General features: G+C 34.2%; 1 protein-coding gene and 1 pseudogene across 7 annotated transcripts in view; both read right to left on the bottom strand.

Moving 5' to 3' along the window:
• AKAP9 (A-kinase anchoring protein 9) overlaps positions 1-14,227 on the bottom strand; it is a 151,834-nt gene that overhangs the window by 63,455 nt on the left and 74,152 nt on the right. For 3 of the 7 annotated variants that reach the window (XM_027071866.2, XM_027071865.2, XM_027071864.2), the window contains 7 exons: positions 13,493-13,831; positions 12,003-12,227; positions 10,783-10,923; positions 10,192-10,295; positions 9,360-9,455; positions 7,582-7,787; positions 425-657 (listed from right to left, as the gene is read on the bottom strand). In XM_027071866.2, coding sequence (XP_026927667.2) covers positions 425-657; positions 7,582-7,787; positions 9,360-9,455; positions 10,192-10,295; positions 10,783-10,923; positions 12,003-12,227; positions 13,493-13,831 — 1,344 coding nt within the window. The remainder of the gene's footprint in view (positions 1-424; positions 658-7,581; positions 7,788-9,359; positions 9,456-10,191; positions 10,296-10,782; positions 10,924-12,002; positions 12,228-13,492; positions 13,832-14,227) is intronic. The other 4 variants (XM_015066501.3, XM_027071868.2, XM_027071869.2 and 1 more) reach the window with 3 other exon arrangements.
• Positions 5,353-5,476, bottom strand: LOC113603112 (uncharacterized; annotated as a pseudogene).

Below are 14,227 nucleotides of genomic sequence, written 5' to 3' on the forward strand. Positions count from 1 at the left end.
TAAAAACTGAGGGTTGATGGGGGGTGGGAGGGAGGGGAGGGGAGGTGATGGCCATTGAAGAGGGCATCTTTTGGGATGAGCACTGGGTGTTGTATGGAAACCAATTTGACAATAAATTTCATATATTAAAAAAAAATCTCTTTTGATATCAAAAAAGTAATGTTCAAGAGTCTAGAAAATCTGAAAATTAAAACAACATTCAATTTTGAACTTGAAAAGTCCATCAGGACATTAAATGAACTCTTACCACCTGAAAAGAAACCCCGTGATATCAAAGATCCCTGTTGTTACAAAGACAACCAATTATTAAGAAGAACTTGACTAAATTTACGTGAGACAATAGAAAGAAAACATTTAGATGTTCACTGGCTTAAAAGAAAACCTACTGCAAATTTAGTACATATTAGCAACATAAAGAGGTTACCTGACTACTCGTTTCACTTATAGCTTCCAGGAGTTTCTCAACTGCTGCTTGTAGTCGACCGCTAATACTGAGCATAAGTTCTTCATTTTCAGGGTCTATTTCAGTTCCAGCAAAACCACTCCTCATGAGTTGTTCTGAGAGATCTGTCCCCTCTTCAGTTACTTTTGACCATATACTACTGTCATTTCTTGGCACATCACCTCCAGAATAAGAGGGTATAGATTCATCTGTAACTGGAATAACAGTATTTTAAAGGCATAAACCAATTATGTTTAGTAATTATAGTAAAAAAAGGTTATAAAATAAAATGAAATTAAAACCTGAAATCACTGAACTATAAGGTCTTTTTTTAAAAGGTCTTTTAATAACAACACTGCAACATAATAAATAGGCAAATACAGAATGTAGTATTATTTGATAACAAAGCAGGTAGGAGAAGAAGAATGCTATGCTAAGAGGGCTTTCTAGAAATTAATACTTGGGTTATTCAGTATTTTTTTTCTTTCATAAAAACTTTTAAAACAACTTTCCACAGGTATTTACTAAGTACCCACCATGTAGGATTTACTAAGTAATGGAGACTTACAAGATCTGGTTCCTATCCTCAAGGACCATATAATGAGAAAATAAATACATAAACGACATGAAAAGAAAAATACTGCAATGGAATATTTCAGGTGTATGGAGGGATAGAAGAAGGGCTTGATTTTGTCTGGAACAGATCCTCTGATTTCTGAGCACAATACTGGGAAGCATCACCAGTTCAGGCTAGACAGTAAAAGGGACTAAGATCATTTTGCAGCTGGAAACTTTTGTAAGAGGTATACTACAAAGAGATTAGTAGGCTAATGAGCAGTACTCATTTAACTATGGACATATATATCCACATTATTCTCATTTTTTATTCAGACAAACTGAGTTGACATGGGCAGAGAATCTGGACGTGTTTTCTGTAAACTGAAATAAAAGCATAGGTTACTCACTGCTGTCATGGAACACGATACTCATCTGTGGCAGCACAATACAACCCAACAACAAAAAGTCCTAAAGAAGAATTTCCTATTCTTTTATTACATGTAGTATGTATTTCTTATCAGTAACTGTAGAAAGTTAACAAATTAACAGCAAACTTTAATTTCCAAAGTACTTAGAATATTCAGTTTGATAACAGTCATCCAGGAGAATAAGAGCTATTTATTAAAATGTCTTGCTGAAGCAGCTGGTGTGTGCAGTTCTCTCACTCTCATGTATGAACAGTATTAGATACAGTTTCAGATGCAAGATCTGAATGCAGCACAGTTCAACATTCACTAAGTACCTCCTCTATACAAGTCACTGGCTAAAGAATCCAAGACTGGATTCTAGGAAATGATTAAAAAAAAATTTTTTTTTTATGTTTATTTGTGAGAGAGAAAGAGAGACAGAGTGCAAGCAGGGGAGATGCAGAAAGAGAGGGAGACACACAGAATCCAAAGCAGGCTTGAGGCTCTGAGTGGTCAGCACAGAGCCTGATGTGGGACTTGAACTCATGGACCACAAGATCATGACCTGAGCTGAAGTTGGCCACTTAACCAACTGAGCCACTCAGGTGCCCCACCTAGGAAATGATTTTAAATGTTTGTTTATCTAATTCTTAGTGTAACAGCTAATACGATTTTCCCTTTGTATTTTTACTCTCAAAATTTAAAAACAGACAGCAACCAGACTAATATTTACTTATGTTATTCCAGGTATTCAAAATTGAACGTCTTGATAAGAGGGATCAATACTTTACAAGTATTCATGAGTTCAAAATGATCTGGGAATTCAAAATGAATTCATATAAAGTACAGTACAATGTATATTACAAAGTTACTAAACAAAATGAATGTAGTTCAGAAAATAAATATTTTTGAAAAAACTATGGAAGAAATAGTTTATAAGTGGTATTTAAAGCTAAAAATACATGTTATATAGCATGTTTAAGGAATTAAATGCATTCTACAGTGACCTTTTCTAATAAGTACAGAGAATCTGACAAATCAGAGGAAAGAGAATAGTCTGATACGATGGGGAGTCAAGGCTTTATGGAGTCAAAGTGTGCAGAGAAGCTGGGATGAGGTAGGGAAGACAGCAGAAGGAAGGGAGCTGGAAAGGAGGCTCGATCCAAGTTGTGAATGGTCTGAACTTTTATAGGAACCTTGGAGTTGTGCTATAAATTAATGAGGCAGTGAATGATTTTTGCACAGGAAGACATCAAATCTATAAATCAAGAAGCAAATTGTAGCAATGCAGAGGAAGGGATAAGAAGAGACTGAGTGGAAGAATAGATGAGAAGTGTTGAAACGTGAGATAAAGATGGGGGTGGGGGGGAGGGTTGGGCACAGCCAGAGAAGATTAAATGCATACATAAAACTAGGGAGAAAGAAAAGTAGTAAAAGATGATCCTGGGGTTCAAGAGTAGATTGATTTGTAGGTGAAAGAAAAGTCATTAAGAGAAATACTCTGAAAGTCAGGAGACAGTACACAGAGTAGGCATAAAAAATGCTAAGTCTGAATGGGCTGTGTGGAAAAGATGAGTCAACTTTTAGAAATTTGGGTCTGCAGAGACTTAGGAGTCATTTGTATTAACGTGAGAGTCAAAATCTTGAAAGTGGATACATTTATTTCATAAGCAATAAACAACTACTTTCCTGTTTCAGGAGAGAAGGAGGAAAAACATAGTTGGAGCCTCCATAGTAAAATAAACTTACAAAAGAATGTGTGTAAAAAAAGTCACAGAAAGACAAGGAGACAAGAAGAGAACATTGCAAAAAATGTAGAGATGTCAGTAATGTTATTTGTCTACAAACTCAAATAGGAGAAGGACGGAGAAGATAGTATTGGATAGCTGGGAGGTCACTGCTGTCCTGACAGAGAGCAACTGTGGTAGGAACAGGAACTGCAACTGGTAGAAGTACGGGTTGGTCTAACCCCTCATCGAGTCTGTCAAGGTTTATCTTGAGTGGGGAGCAAAGTTAAGAAGAACCAATGTACTTGAAAAAAATATATTATGAACATTATTATATTATGAATTATTTATATATTATTTTATATATATTAAAAATCAATGGTGAGGAAAACAATTGAAGATATTGTATACTAAATGGGAACAAATCTCAAGCAACAAACTACAAAAGACACATAAAACAAAATGGCTTATGAAAGGTCAGTGAAAGTTAATTTTTTCAAATGCTAATAAAAATTACAGATTAAAGTATCTTTTCTAAAAGATGAAGATGTCAACTAGCTTACTGTATTTTACAGTAACATGTGGAAGATATAAACAAATAAAAATAATGTGAGTATGTTCCAATGAAAAAATTGAATTTTTTTTTGTTTATTCCAATGCAATAAAAGAATGAGAAAGACAGCAAGTTTATGCTGCATTTGTAAGAGTTTTCAGGGGGGAAAATCAGAAAAAAACATATATTAACAGGGCAATGTCATAAAATACCAATAGAAACCTCAGAATTGCCAGCCTGGTGAAAAGACTCATGATTTCAAATTGGTGAACCACTGATTTCTCTGCAGATAATGGTTAACACAGCAGATGATGGTTAAAGCATTTCCTTTAGCCATTTACTTTATGGACTTATACCATGTTCATTCCGTATCTTCTCAGGTTAAGCAGGGAAGGTGATCTGATAGGGCATTCCCTAAACCAATGGCCTTCTGAAGATCTCTAGAGCCCTAATTGGAAACCACGGACTCTATACTTTGCCTCTTATACCTCAGAGATGAGTGAATTGAACTGAAGCCCTGGGAGAGATTTGCCTCCAGATAACTGAGAATCCAGGGCCTCCAGATAACTAACTGAGCGTTCTATCACATCACACTACTCCAAAAGGAAGATGCAGCAGATGAAACTCAGTGCTTGGCTACCTAAGAGAGAGGTATGCATTGTACCCCTGTGCCATTACAGTGCTGGCCTCAAAAAAATTTTCTTTCAACACATCCTAGGGGAACTCATTCTTATGAACTACTTTAAGATTCACTCAAATTCAAATAATTTGATACTGGCTCAAAATCTCCCTTCACTTTCATAAACTAGGTCCCTCTTATGTGGCAGCAAACATGAGCAAATCAATTATTTACTTTTTTAGAGAGTTAACAAGTCTATACATGTTTAAAATCTAAACAAGTTTGGACTTGAAAGCTGGAAATAAATCACAAGTGCTACTACCTACAGTAAAAAAAAATGATACATAAAAACTGAAAAGCAAATGATGCTTCATAATCAGATTAAGACTGAACTTTCTGTTATATTAAATAAGACATAAAAGAAATATTTCAATAGTTCCTTTTAGTTTTTACAATAATGCTTCCATGAAAAATATTAAGGAACATCAGAAAAAATTCTTATAAATGAAAGTGTCAATTTTTAAAACCAATATATTCTTCAAAGTTTATCAGAAAATTTAAAGTTTTAAATTATAAACTCTATTAATTCAATAGTCTCTTCAAGATGCAAAATGGATCTGTAAGTGTCCCCCAGTGATATTAATGGTCATCCTAATTAGTTTGATAAACACTTTTACAATAAGATCAAGACAGTGTTACCTAATTCTTTCCTATACATCAAGATCCATTTGTAGAAATAAAATACCCCTGATTGAGAGCTTAACAAAAGGGTGACATTAATTTGAAAAAAATGCTTCTACAAAGTTTGAAAAGAATGAATATGACAGAAAGTTTAAAAATTCAGTATTATTTATAGGGCACCTGGGTGACTCAGTTGGTTAAGCACCTGACTCTTGATTTCGGCTCAGGTTATGATCCAAGGGCTGTGGGACTGAGCCGCGTGTCAGGCTCTGCACTGAGTGGGGAGCCTGCTTAAGATTCTCTCTCTGTCTTTCTCTCTCTCTCTCTCTCTCTCCCACCCTTGCCTCTGAGCCTCTCCCTTGCTTGTGCGCTCTCTCACTCTCTCTCTAAAAAAAACAAAAACAAAAAATTCAGTTATTATTTCAGCTCTTATTAAACTGATAAGAACAGATACCACACTTGATCTTAGCCAAAAGGCCAAGAAGCGATCTTCAGCTCTTATTAAAAGAGGTTTTTAAGGGATGCCTGGGTGGCTCAGTCAGTTAAGTGCCCAACTCTTGATTTTACTCAGGTCACAATCTCACAGTTCATGAGTGCAAGCCCTATACTGGGCTCTGTGCTGACAGCGTGGAGCCTGTTTGGGATTACCTCTCTCCCTGCCATCTCTGCCCCTCCCCCACTTGTGCACGTGCTCTCAAAAAAAACAAAAAAAACAAAAAAAACCCCAAAAAACACCTTAAGAAAAGAAAAGAGGTTTTTCAAATTATCTTTGTACTCCTCCAAAGAAGACATCCAGATGGCCAACCTACACATGAAAAAATGCTCAACATCACTCATCATCAGGGAAATACACATCAAAACCACAGTGAGATTCTGACACCTGTCAGAATGGCTACCATTAACAACTCAGGCAACAACAGATGTTGGCGAGGATGCGGAGAAAGAGGATCTCTTTTGCATTGCTGGTGGGAATGCAAGCTGGTGCAGCCACTCTGGAAAACAGTATGGAGGTTCCTCAAAAAACTAAAAATAGAATTACCCTACGACCCAGCAACTGCACTACTAGGCATTTATCCAAGGGATACAGGTGTGCTGTTTCGAAGGGACACATGCACCTCCATGTCTATAGCAGCACTATCAACAATAGCCAAAGGATGGAAAGAGCCCAAATGTCCATCAATGGATGAATGGTTAAAGATGTGGTATATATATACAATGGAGTATTACTTGGCAATCAAAAAGAATGAAATCTTGCCATTTGCAACTACGTGGATGGAACTGGGGGGTATTATGCTAAGTGAAGTTAGTCAGAGAAAGACAAAAACCATAGGACTTCACTCATATGAGGACTTTAAGAGACAAAACACATGAATATAAGGGAAGGGAAACAAAAATACTATAAAAACAGGGAGGCGGACAAAACAGAAGAGACTCATAAATATGGAGAACAAACTGAGGGTTGCTGGAGGGGTTGTGGGAGGGGGGATGGGCTAAATGGATAAGGGGCACTAAGGAATCTACTCCTGAAGTCATTGTTGCACTATATGCTAACTAATTTGGATGTAAATTTAAAAAAATTAAAAAAATAAAAAAGTTAAAAAAATTATCTTTGTACTCAATTGAGGCAGTTTTACTTACAATTTCAAACTTTTCTCTGCACTTAGAAACATGCTACTGGCCAAACTGTAATCAGGTAAACTTTCTGTAAGTGGGATAATCTCTTTTCATTTCTCCACATGAAACTTCAACAAAATGCTCTCAAAAACTGTAAATATTAGCACTCTTAGAAGGTTTGCCTCTAACTGGGGAGACATGCTTGGGTGTGGAGTGTACTACAGTATCTGAGAGTCCAGACTCTATCTTTTCCCATTTGACAAAAATTTTCTCACCCTTTGATTTCCTGATTCCCTTATCAACAAGGAATTAAAAAACAAGAGAGACTGGATGTCAGCAAGTGTGAAACTAAGAAATTCCAAGAAGAAATTCTGGCTCACATAGCTGGAAGAAGACAGAATTAGGAAGAGAGCTACATTCTTTCAGGACCCAAACTCTGGATCCACACATATTCTGTCACACTTCAAACTACTTTTCCAAAAGGAAGAAAGGAGCTAGCAGAGGACAGCCTAAAGATAAGTTCAAGCCTTGGGTTTCTTACAAAGACATTCTTTTAACCATTCTGAACAGATATGTGAAACTGATGCTTGATTCCTAAAACTCTTTATTTCTAATCTTAAAGGGTGGTTTCAGGATGTTGCCAATACCTCATGGATATTGGATATCTCATGGATAAAAGTCCTGAGAAGTGATGTAGAATTTTTCTTTTATTGGTGGAGAAATTAAATAGCCTCTGGTTTCTGTAGCACAGCAGTATTCCTGAGTATGTACAATAACAACTCTAAGACACCCACTTGCAAAACCTATACAATAATGGTGTTCTGAAAACAGTGGTTCCAAAATATGTGTCTGAAGATCTTTTTGTTGGAAACAACTTTAACATTCTCTCTTCCGGGTTTTCAACACATAGCAAACTGCCTTGCTCTCAGAAAGATTTATGAGATAATGATGACAGTCTCAACAGCATATAAAACCAGTACCTCCTGTGTGTTCCTCATGGATACATGACTTTATAGGTGCCTCTCCTTCCGACCTCCAAATCAAGCTGGCAGATGACTGGACCTTACTAGATCTATCTAGAATACCAAGAACATGGCGACCAATTGTTTCTTCAACAGCTGCTGTTGTCTTTACAACTTCTAAGAGGATCTTGAGAAGTCTATTATTAGCTTTCTGGAGTGCAAACCTGTATACAGAAAGAAACATTTATTAAAATGCTTAATCTTTTTGAAGCAAACACTGTGCTTATGTTCCACACAAAATGTACCACAAAATATCTGACTTGAATAATAAAATATCATGATATTCTCTATGAAAATAATATGCACAGCACTTAAAATGAAGTGCTTTTTTACAAATGTGCAGTACTTTACTGACCTTAAAGTAATGAAACACCTGACATTTTAAGGTAGTAGAGTTTCCAAATTAGAAGAAAATTTTAAGGAAATGCAAAAGTTGTTTTAAAAATTGTGGTAGTATCCAAGCATATGCAAGCTGATAGTACCATTTATTGTTCTTATACATACTTCACATTTAATCTTTCTATGTGTCAAACAATATAATTTAAAATGTAATTAAAAAATTCCACCAGAAAAATGTATTTCTACAACCTACTGGTGATAATCTAGATAATTAAATTACAAAAACAGGCAGAGACCTGTTTTTAACAAGATCTATTGTGCAATATCATTATTTGCCAACACCAGAGGAAGTATCATTTATTACATCTGCTACAGAGACAGAAATTTCTCCAGTTATATAAACCATATTCATTGCAGCCAATAGAAGGAACCTATTTTCAACCAATTGGAATCAATGGTGGATCTCTCTTTTTTAAAAGGTGTCAAACACTCTCATTTTCAAAAAATAGAAAACACTGCTAACCACCCACTTAAATATCTCAGCAAAAAAATCAGTGTTAACATTTTAATGCCTCTCTTTCTAGATTTCCCCTCTGCCTCATAAATATATACATTTTAAAAACAAAAATGGAGTTATCCAGGACAAAGTGTCTTTGTAAGGTTTTTCTTTTTTTGCTTAACATAAACATCTTTTCATGTCAAGAAATATACTTCCATAAATGGTAATTCAGAAAATTATCTGATTAATCTTCTGAATAACTAAACAATTCTCTTATCCTAACAGCTTAAATCATTAAGAGTACTACAGTGGCAAACTTTATATTTAATACATATAGGTAGAATAAGAGACTTTCATGGTAAAGGTCCATTGCTTTAAGACTGTTTTCTATCTCAGCCTCATACTGTGGGAGATCACCAACAATCAGGTTAAAGGATATCTGTTTTCACCGGCACATGACATAACTATTTTTAGACAAGGTAATAAATGGGCAAGTTTTCCTTCAGTATTTGTCAAGTGAAAGAGACTAGTTCTATTTTTGCACCTATATCAAGTTCTCTGCTTACATGAGGTGAGGATATTAAAAATAAAACTCTAAGTAATTTAGTTAGTAGGCAGTAAATCAAGGGTTTTATTTAACTTTTTCTGAAGTTTTGTTCAAGCCCCAAACACATCAGGATTAGGACAACTTGAAAATATTTCTAAATCAGAGAAATGATTAAAATTAATATGATGGTAAAGAGAGATAAAATATGAATACTCATTTATTAGCACTCACTACAAAAATTCCTAAAAATTAAATACTGCATAGTTTTAAAAATATACCAATTAGAGATAAAGAATATAAAATAAACAAACTGTTTATTTTATATTGCCGTGGTAACTCTAATTTTCATACACTGTCTTTCTTGTTTGAGTTCCATACTGACTGTGTTCCATACTGATGATCCAATGGGGAAGCCAAAATCTTAGGGGCCAAATTCCTCCATGCAAGCTGAGGAAGGAGGTTAGGAGGACACAGAGGGTTGACAGTCACAGAAATTGGAAAAGGAGGAAATTAAGTTAGTAGATATTAATTTAATTTAAAATTAAAGAAATTATTTTCATTTGAACAGAACAAATTTTAAAATACTATGCCTACAGTTCTTAACATAGGGGTAACTATTCTTACTTAATATTTTACATTTTTATATTAACCTCTACAAAATCAAATCAGGGAAAGTTTTGTAAACTCATTAATTTATTCATGATATAAAAGTGGGATCTATCAAAAGTGGGATATGGATTGAAAGTTCTCATCTGATATGCAATAAATCAATGAAAGAAGCTAACTGTAGACTATCACACTTAATTTTTTTCTCATCACAAACAAGGGAGGTGGCTTATATTGAATGTATGTCCATACAGTGAAGAAATACACACATGTACAATTGTGTTTTTAAGGATAAAAAAAAGCATATGAGCAGAATAAAATTAATCAAGAAAGGTTCAGTAACCAAATAATGCCTTACCATTTACTGAGATAAGTACATGACTAGTATCGAATCAAAAATTACTTTATATAAAAAATGTTTTTAAAAATTTGCCTATCAAAGGTTGGTAATTCTTTACACACAGAGTAAAATGGACAAAACAAATGTACAAGATCAAAACAAGGACAAATAAAGTTTATCACACTGAAACAACTATTTTAATTCCCTCTGTACTGAAAAAATACACATTCTGTATACCTTTCATTGGTCAGAATATCAGGAAGCACATCTTCAGGTTTTCTGTCTAACTCCTTTTCTTTAAATGCCTGTTCCTCAACTTCCTCCTGGTTTTCATTTCCGTTCTGTTTAAGGTTGTGTAAAGGTAGAGAGGACAAAAGAGAAAGAAAACCTGTCATCTTGGAAACACCATGTCATTCTTCTAAAGTGCTATAAAGTGAAACAGAAACCTCTGTGTGCAAAATAGATAATCTTTGAAATAATATTTAACTACATTTTATTAAGAGATTAGCATTATCAAAAAAGCTAAGGCAGCCTAATACACAGATGAAAACAGTTTCACTGGGTTCAGGCTAACGCATGCTGTAGTGTGACATCCAGTTTGTTAGGCTGCTCCGTGGTGAAGCAACAGCTGCTGCTACAGCAATGTCTGATTCAAATTACCTTAAATGGAACGTAAAGAATCTTGACTCCACCTACCTGGCATGTAAACAATCACAAATCTGTTAAGCTCCACACCCATAAAAAATATATTTCCCACGGACAACAAAGACAAACAGATCCTACTGCATGTTGACCCCTGGACCCTAGGTGGGCCCGAGTCCATACTACCTGTGTTTGCGTACTGCTGTTGCGCAGCTCACAACACAGCTTCTCTCTTCCTGCTAGAGACAGCTGCTTTAGTGCTTCCAGCTCCTCTAAAAGCACCCTTTCTCTCTCTGAAACCAGGTTTTCATTATCTATTGAGGATCTCTAAATAAGAAAAAAGGTCATGAGAGAATATTGTTTGCGATAGAAGAAAAAAGCAGAAATAACAAGCAGATTTCTTTTAACCCAGGGACCAAGAGAAGGCACTTTCTACATGAGTCACATCCCATGATTAGGGGTTAAAAGCGTATATAAAGTTCAATGCAAAATTTGAAAGTTAAAATAAAAAACTAGGGCTAGAATATTCAGGAATTTGTGAAGCTCAATTAATAGTATATTCAAAATGTCAATTTTGCATTGAAAATTCAGAAATTTAAATTCACAAAATGCGATGAAGAAAAGCAAAATCAATTTTTTCAAATGATGTTTTATGTTCAACTGCCAATTTTCCTATTCTATATCGGAAAGAACATGTTTTAAGTTTTCTCTATTTTTTTATCTCTTAAGTTTTCAAAATAAATGGAATAAATTTGTTTTTATAGGAACTTTTGTAAAAATATTTCTTGCTTTTCTGTAATGATTTTGTGAGTATACTATATACAGCAATTGATAAGAATCCAGCTCCCAAATGCCAAGGAGTCAGAAAAAGGGATGAGAATGTTATATAAATTTGCATTTCTCAAATCAAGAAGAGATGTTTCCCTGGAGAAAGTCCCAGAAACATACTACTTCAGATTTCCATTCATGATTAAAAAGATAGATTAAAGATAAAGGTAAACCTTGGAAATGCTAATTGGTGGACTCACAAAACTATAAATGAATATGGGAAAACGGAGTATCAACTGCACCTCAGCACAAAGAATTTCTGTCACAGAATACTATCACCGTGCTTTTGCGTGTATGATCAATGGAATGATTAAAAACAAATATACAAACAGCCTTGTAGCCACTTTTCCAATGCCTAAAAAGGCAGATAAATAAAATGGCACAGACGCAATGCACTCCAAGGTTGAGTTAGGTGTTCCTAACAAGATCTAAGGCTGTTGTGCTGATGGAGTCTGTTCTTAATGTTAAACACTTGGTTTTTATTCAGATCTTGGCAATAGTTTTGACTTTTTAAATAAAGGCTATCTAAAGAATACTGTTATTTTAATTGGGGAGAAAAGAGATGCTAAGTCTCATACCTGGGCTAATTGTCTATTCAGTCTCTTAATCTCTTCTTGTAGCTGTTCCTGGTCTTCTCGCTGTCTCTCCATCTGGCGCATGTGTGCCTGCCGTAACAGTTCTGTCGCCTGTTGATGTTCTTGGTATTGTCGCACAAGTTCCTGCCTCATATCTTCCAACTGTTCTTCATTTAACATTAGTTGTCTAGAAGCATCCATACTTGATACCAAAATTTCATCATGAATCTAAAAAGGTAGGAAAAAAAAAGGCAATCATAAAACATTTTGTGGCAATCTGTCAGCATCAATATTTTAATATAAAAGCAATTCCACTACTAAAGTGCCTAATTTTTATTCCCATTATTTAACTAAAACATAAATTTAAAAAAGATATCTGTCTTAATTATAATTCTAAATCAGTGTGAAGTTTATTACCATTACACATGTTATTCTCCAAAAGCAAAATAGCTATTTGTCAGTTAGTTTAAATGCAATCTAAGGGAGAAGAATAAAGAATAAAAATCCTCAAAATGCCTTCTGCTCTTAATGAAGCTGTAGCTCCCTTATCCCTCTTGACATTTATGATGGGGAGATAATATAAATGGAATACTTGTAATTTAAAATTAAATTTATAAAACATGAAAAATTTTACCTAATTTATATTATGCAGTGGTCACCACAGTACTATAGACAACAATATAACATATAAGAATATATAACAATCTATAAGAAACAAATTTCAATAATTTTTATTTGGAAATAAAAGCTTTATGTTCCACTTTCTCATACTCATTAGAAATCAACTCCTTAATGAATTTCTATAAGTACTTCAGTTCCTGAAGCACTCTGCCTTGAACAGCTGCTGGTACATTAAAGAGGTTTTCACAAGTATCTCAGTTTTGTACTTCATAAAGAAGTTGACAATTTTATTTCAGTATGCCTCTAAACACGATATAACCTATCCTGAACATTAATAAAAAATTTTAATTTAGATAATTAAAAAAAGGATTTCTTTCTTTCCATTAAAGGCACAGGCAGTTGTAGTACAGACACAGAAAAGATCCTCCATTAATAAGTATAGAAGAAGAGAAATAGTATTTACAGAGTACAATGCTTTAAATTATCTTCTTAAACAGGAAGCTACTTCCATGTGATGTTATCATCACACTAAATGAAGCAAACCTTTTATTCAGACATATTGTAGGATAATTAATCTTAAACTGACTGAAACAAAATTAATGTACATGTAATTTACAATGAGATTTTACCATGCATATGTCTAACATAAACAAAAATATTATGAGCCAGATTTATTTTATTTAATAAAATAGTAAATCAATAGTAAATAGTAAACCATATTCATATACTTTATAAGTAATAAAACACATTCAAAATGCAAATCCCTAAGTCAAGATTGGATCTGATACTTTCCTTCCCCATTAAGGAATATTACTGCTAATATTTTTATAGTGAAGGAAGTCACAAATTTTTATACAAGGAAATATACTTACAGATTCTCTGACTATAAATGTTTTATCTTTGGAGAACATTTCTTCTGAAATAGTCAGTTCATGGTCTTCCGATTGTAGTGTATCATCAAGATTACCATCGGTTGATAACAGAACTTCCTTTCCATTTTCTCCTAACTCCTTACTAAGTGGTTTAAATTCTTCTTTAAATTTCATGTCCATTTCTTCAAAAGTTTGACCCTGTGATGATTTCGTTTCATTTAAATAACCTTCTTGCTGATAGAAATGTGCTTGTTTTGATGATGTAGTATCCTCTTTTTCCCCAGATATTCTAGACAGTTCAGTTTGTTGAGCAAATGCTATACTCATTGACACAATGACCTAAAGAAATAAAGTAAATGAAAAGGATCAGATTTATAAATACCAACAGGAATTTAAAAAGCAAGTTACCACTCAAAATGGTTTTAAACTAAAAGAAATCCTACAGAAAGTGATATGGAGAGATTCTCATACCTTCAATCTTCTCTAACTTGTGGTCAAGATCTCAAGACTAGCTTTTACTTTAATTTCCTGTCTTGAACCTGACCTGCTTGTCTCTTTGTCTCTCAATACCAAGAATGCAACAAAAAGATTAAAAATATTAAAAATATTAAAAATATGAAAGAGAAGCAGAGTGAAAGACAGAATGAGAATATTCAACCAACATCTAATTATTGTTCTAGAAGCATATATTAGAGACTAACAGAAATAAACTATTTCATGAAGTAACAGGTGAGA

Source organism: Acinonyx jubatus, chromosome A2 (genome assembly GCF_027475565.1).
Source record: "Acinonyx jubatus isolate Ajub_Pintada_27869175 chromosome A2, VMU_Ajub_asm_v1.0, whole genome shotgun sequence".
Classification (NCBI taxonomy): Eukaryota; Metazoa; Chordata; class Mammalia; order Carnivora; family Felidae; genus Acinonyx; species Acinonyx jubatus.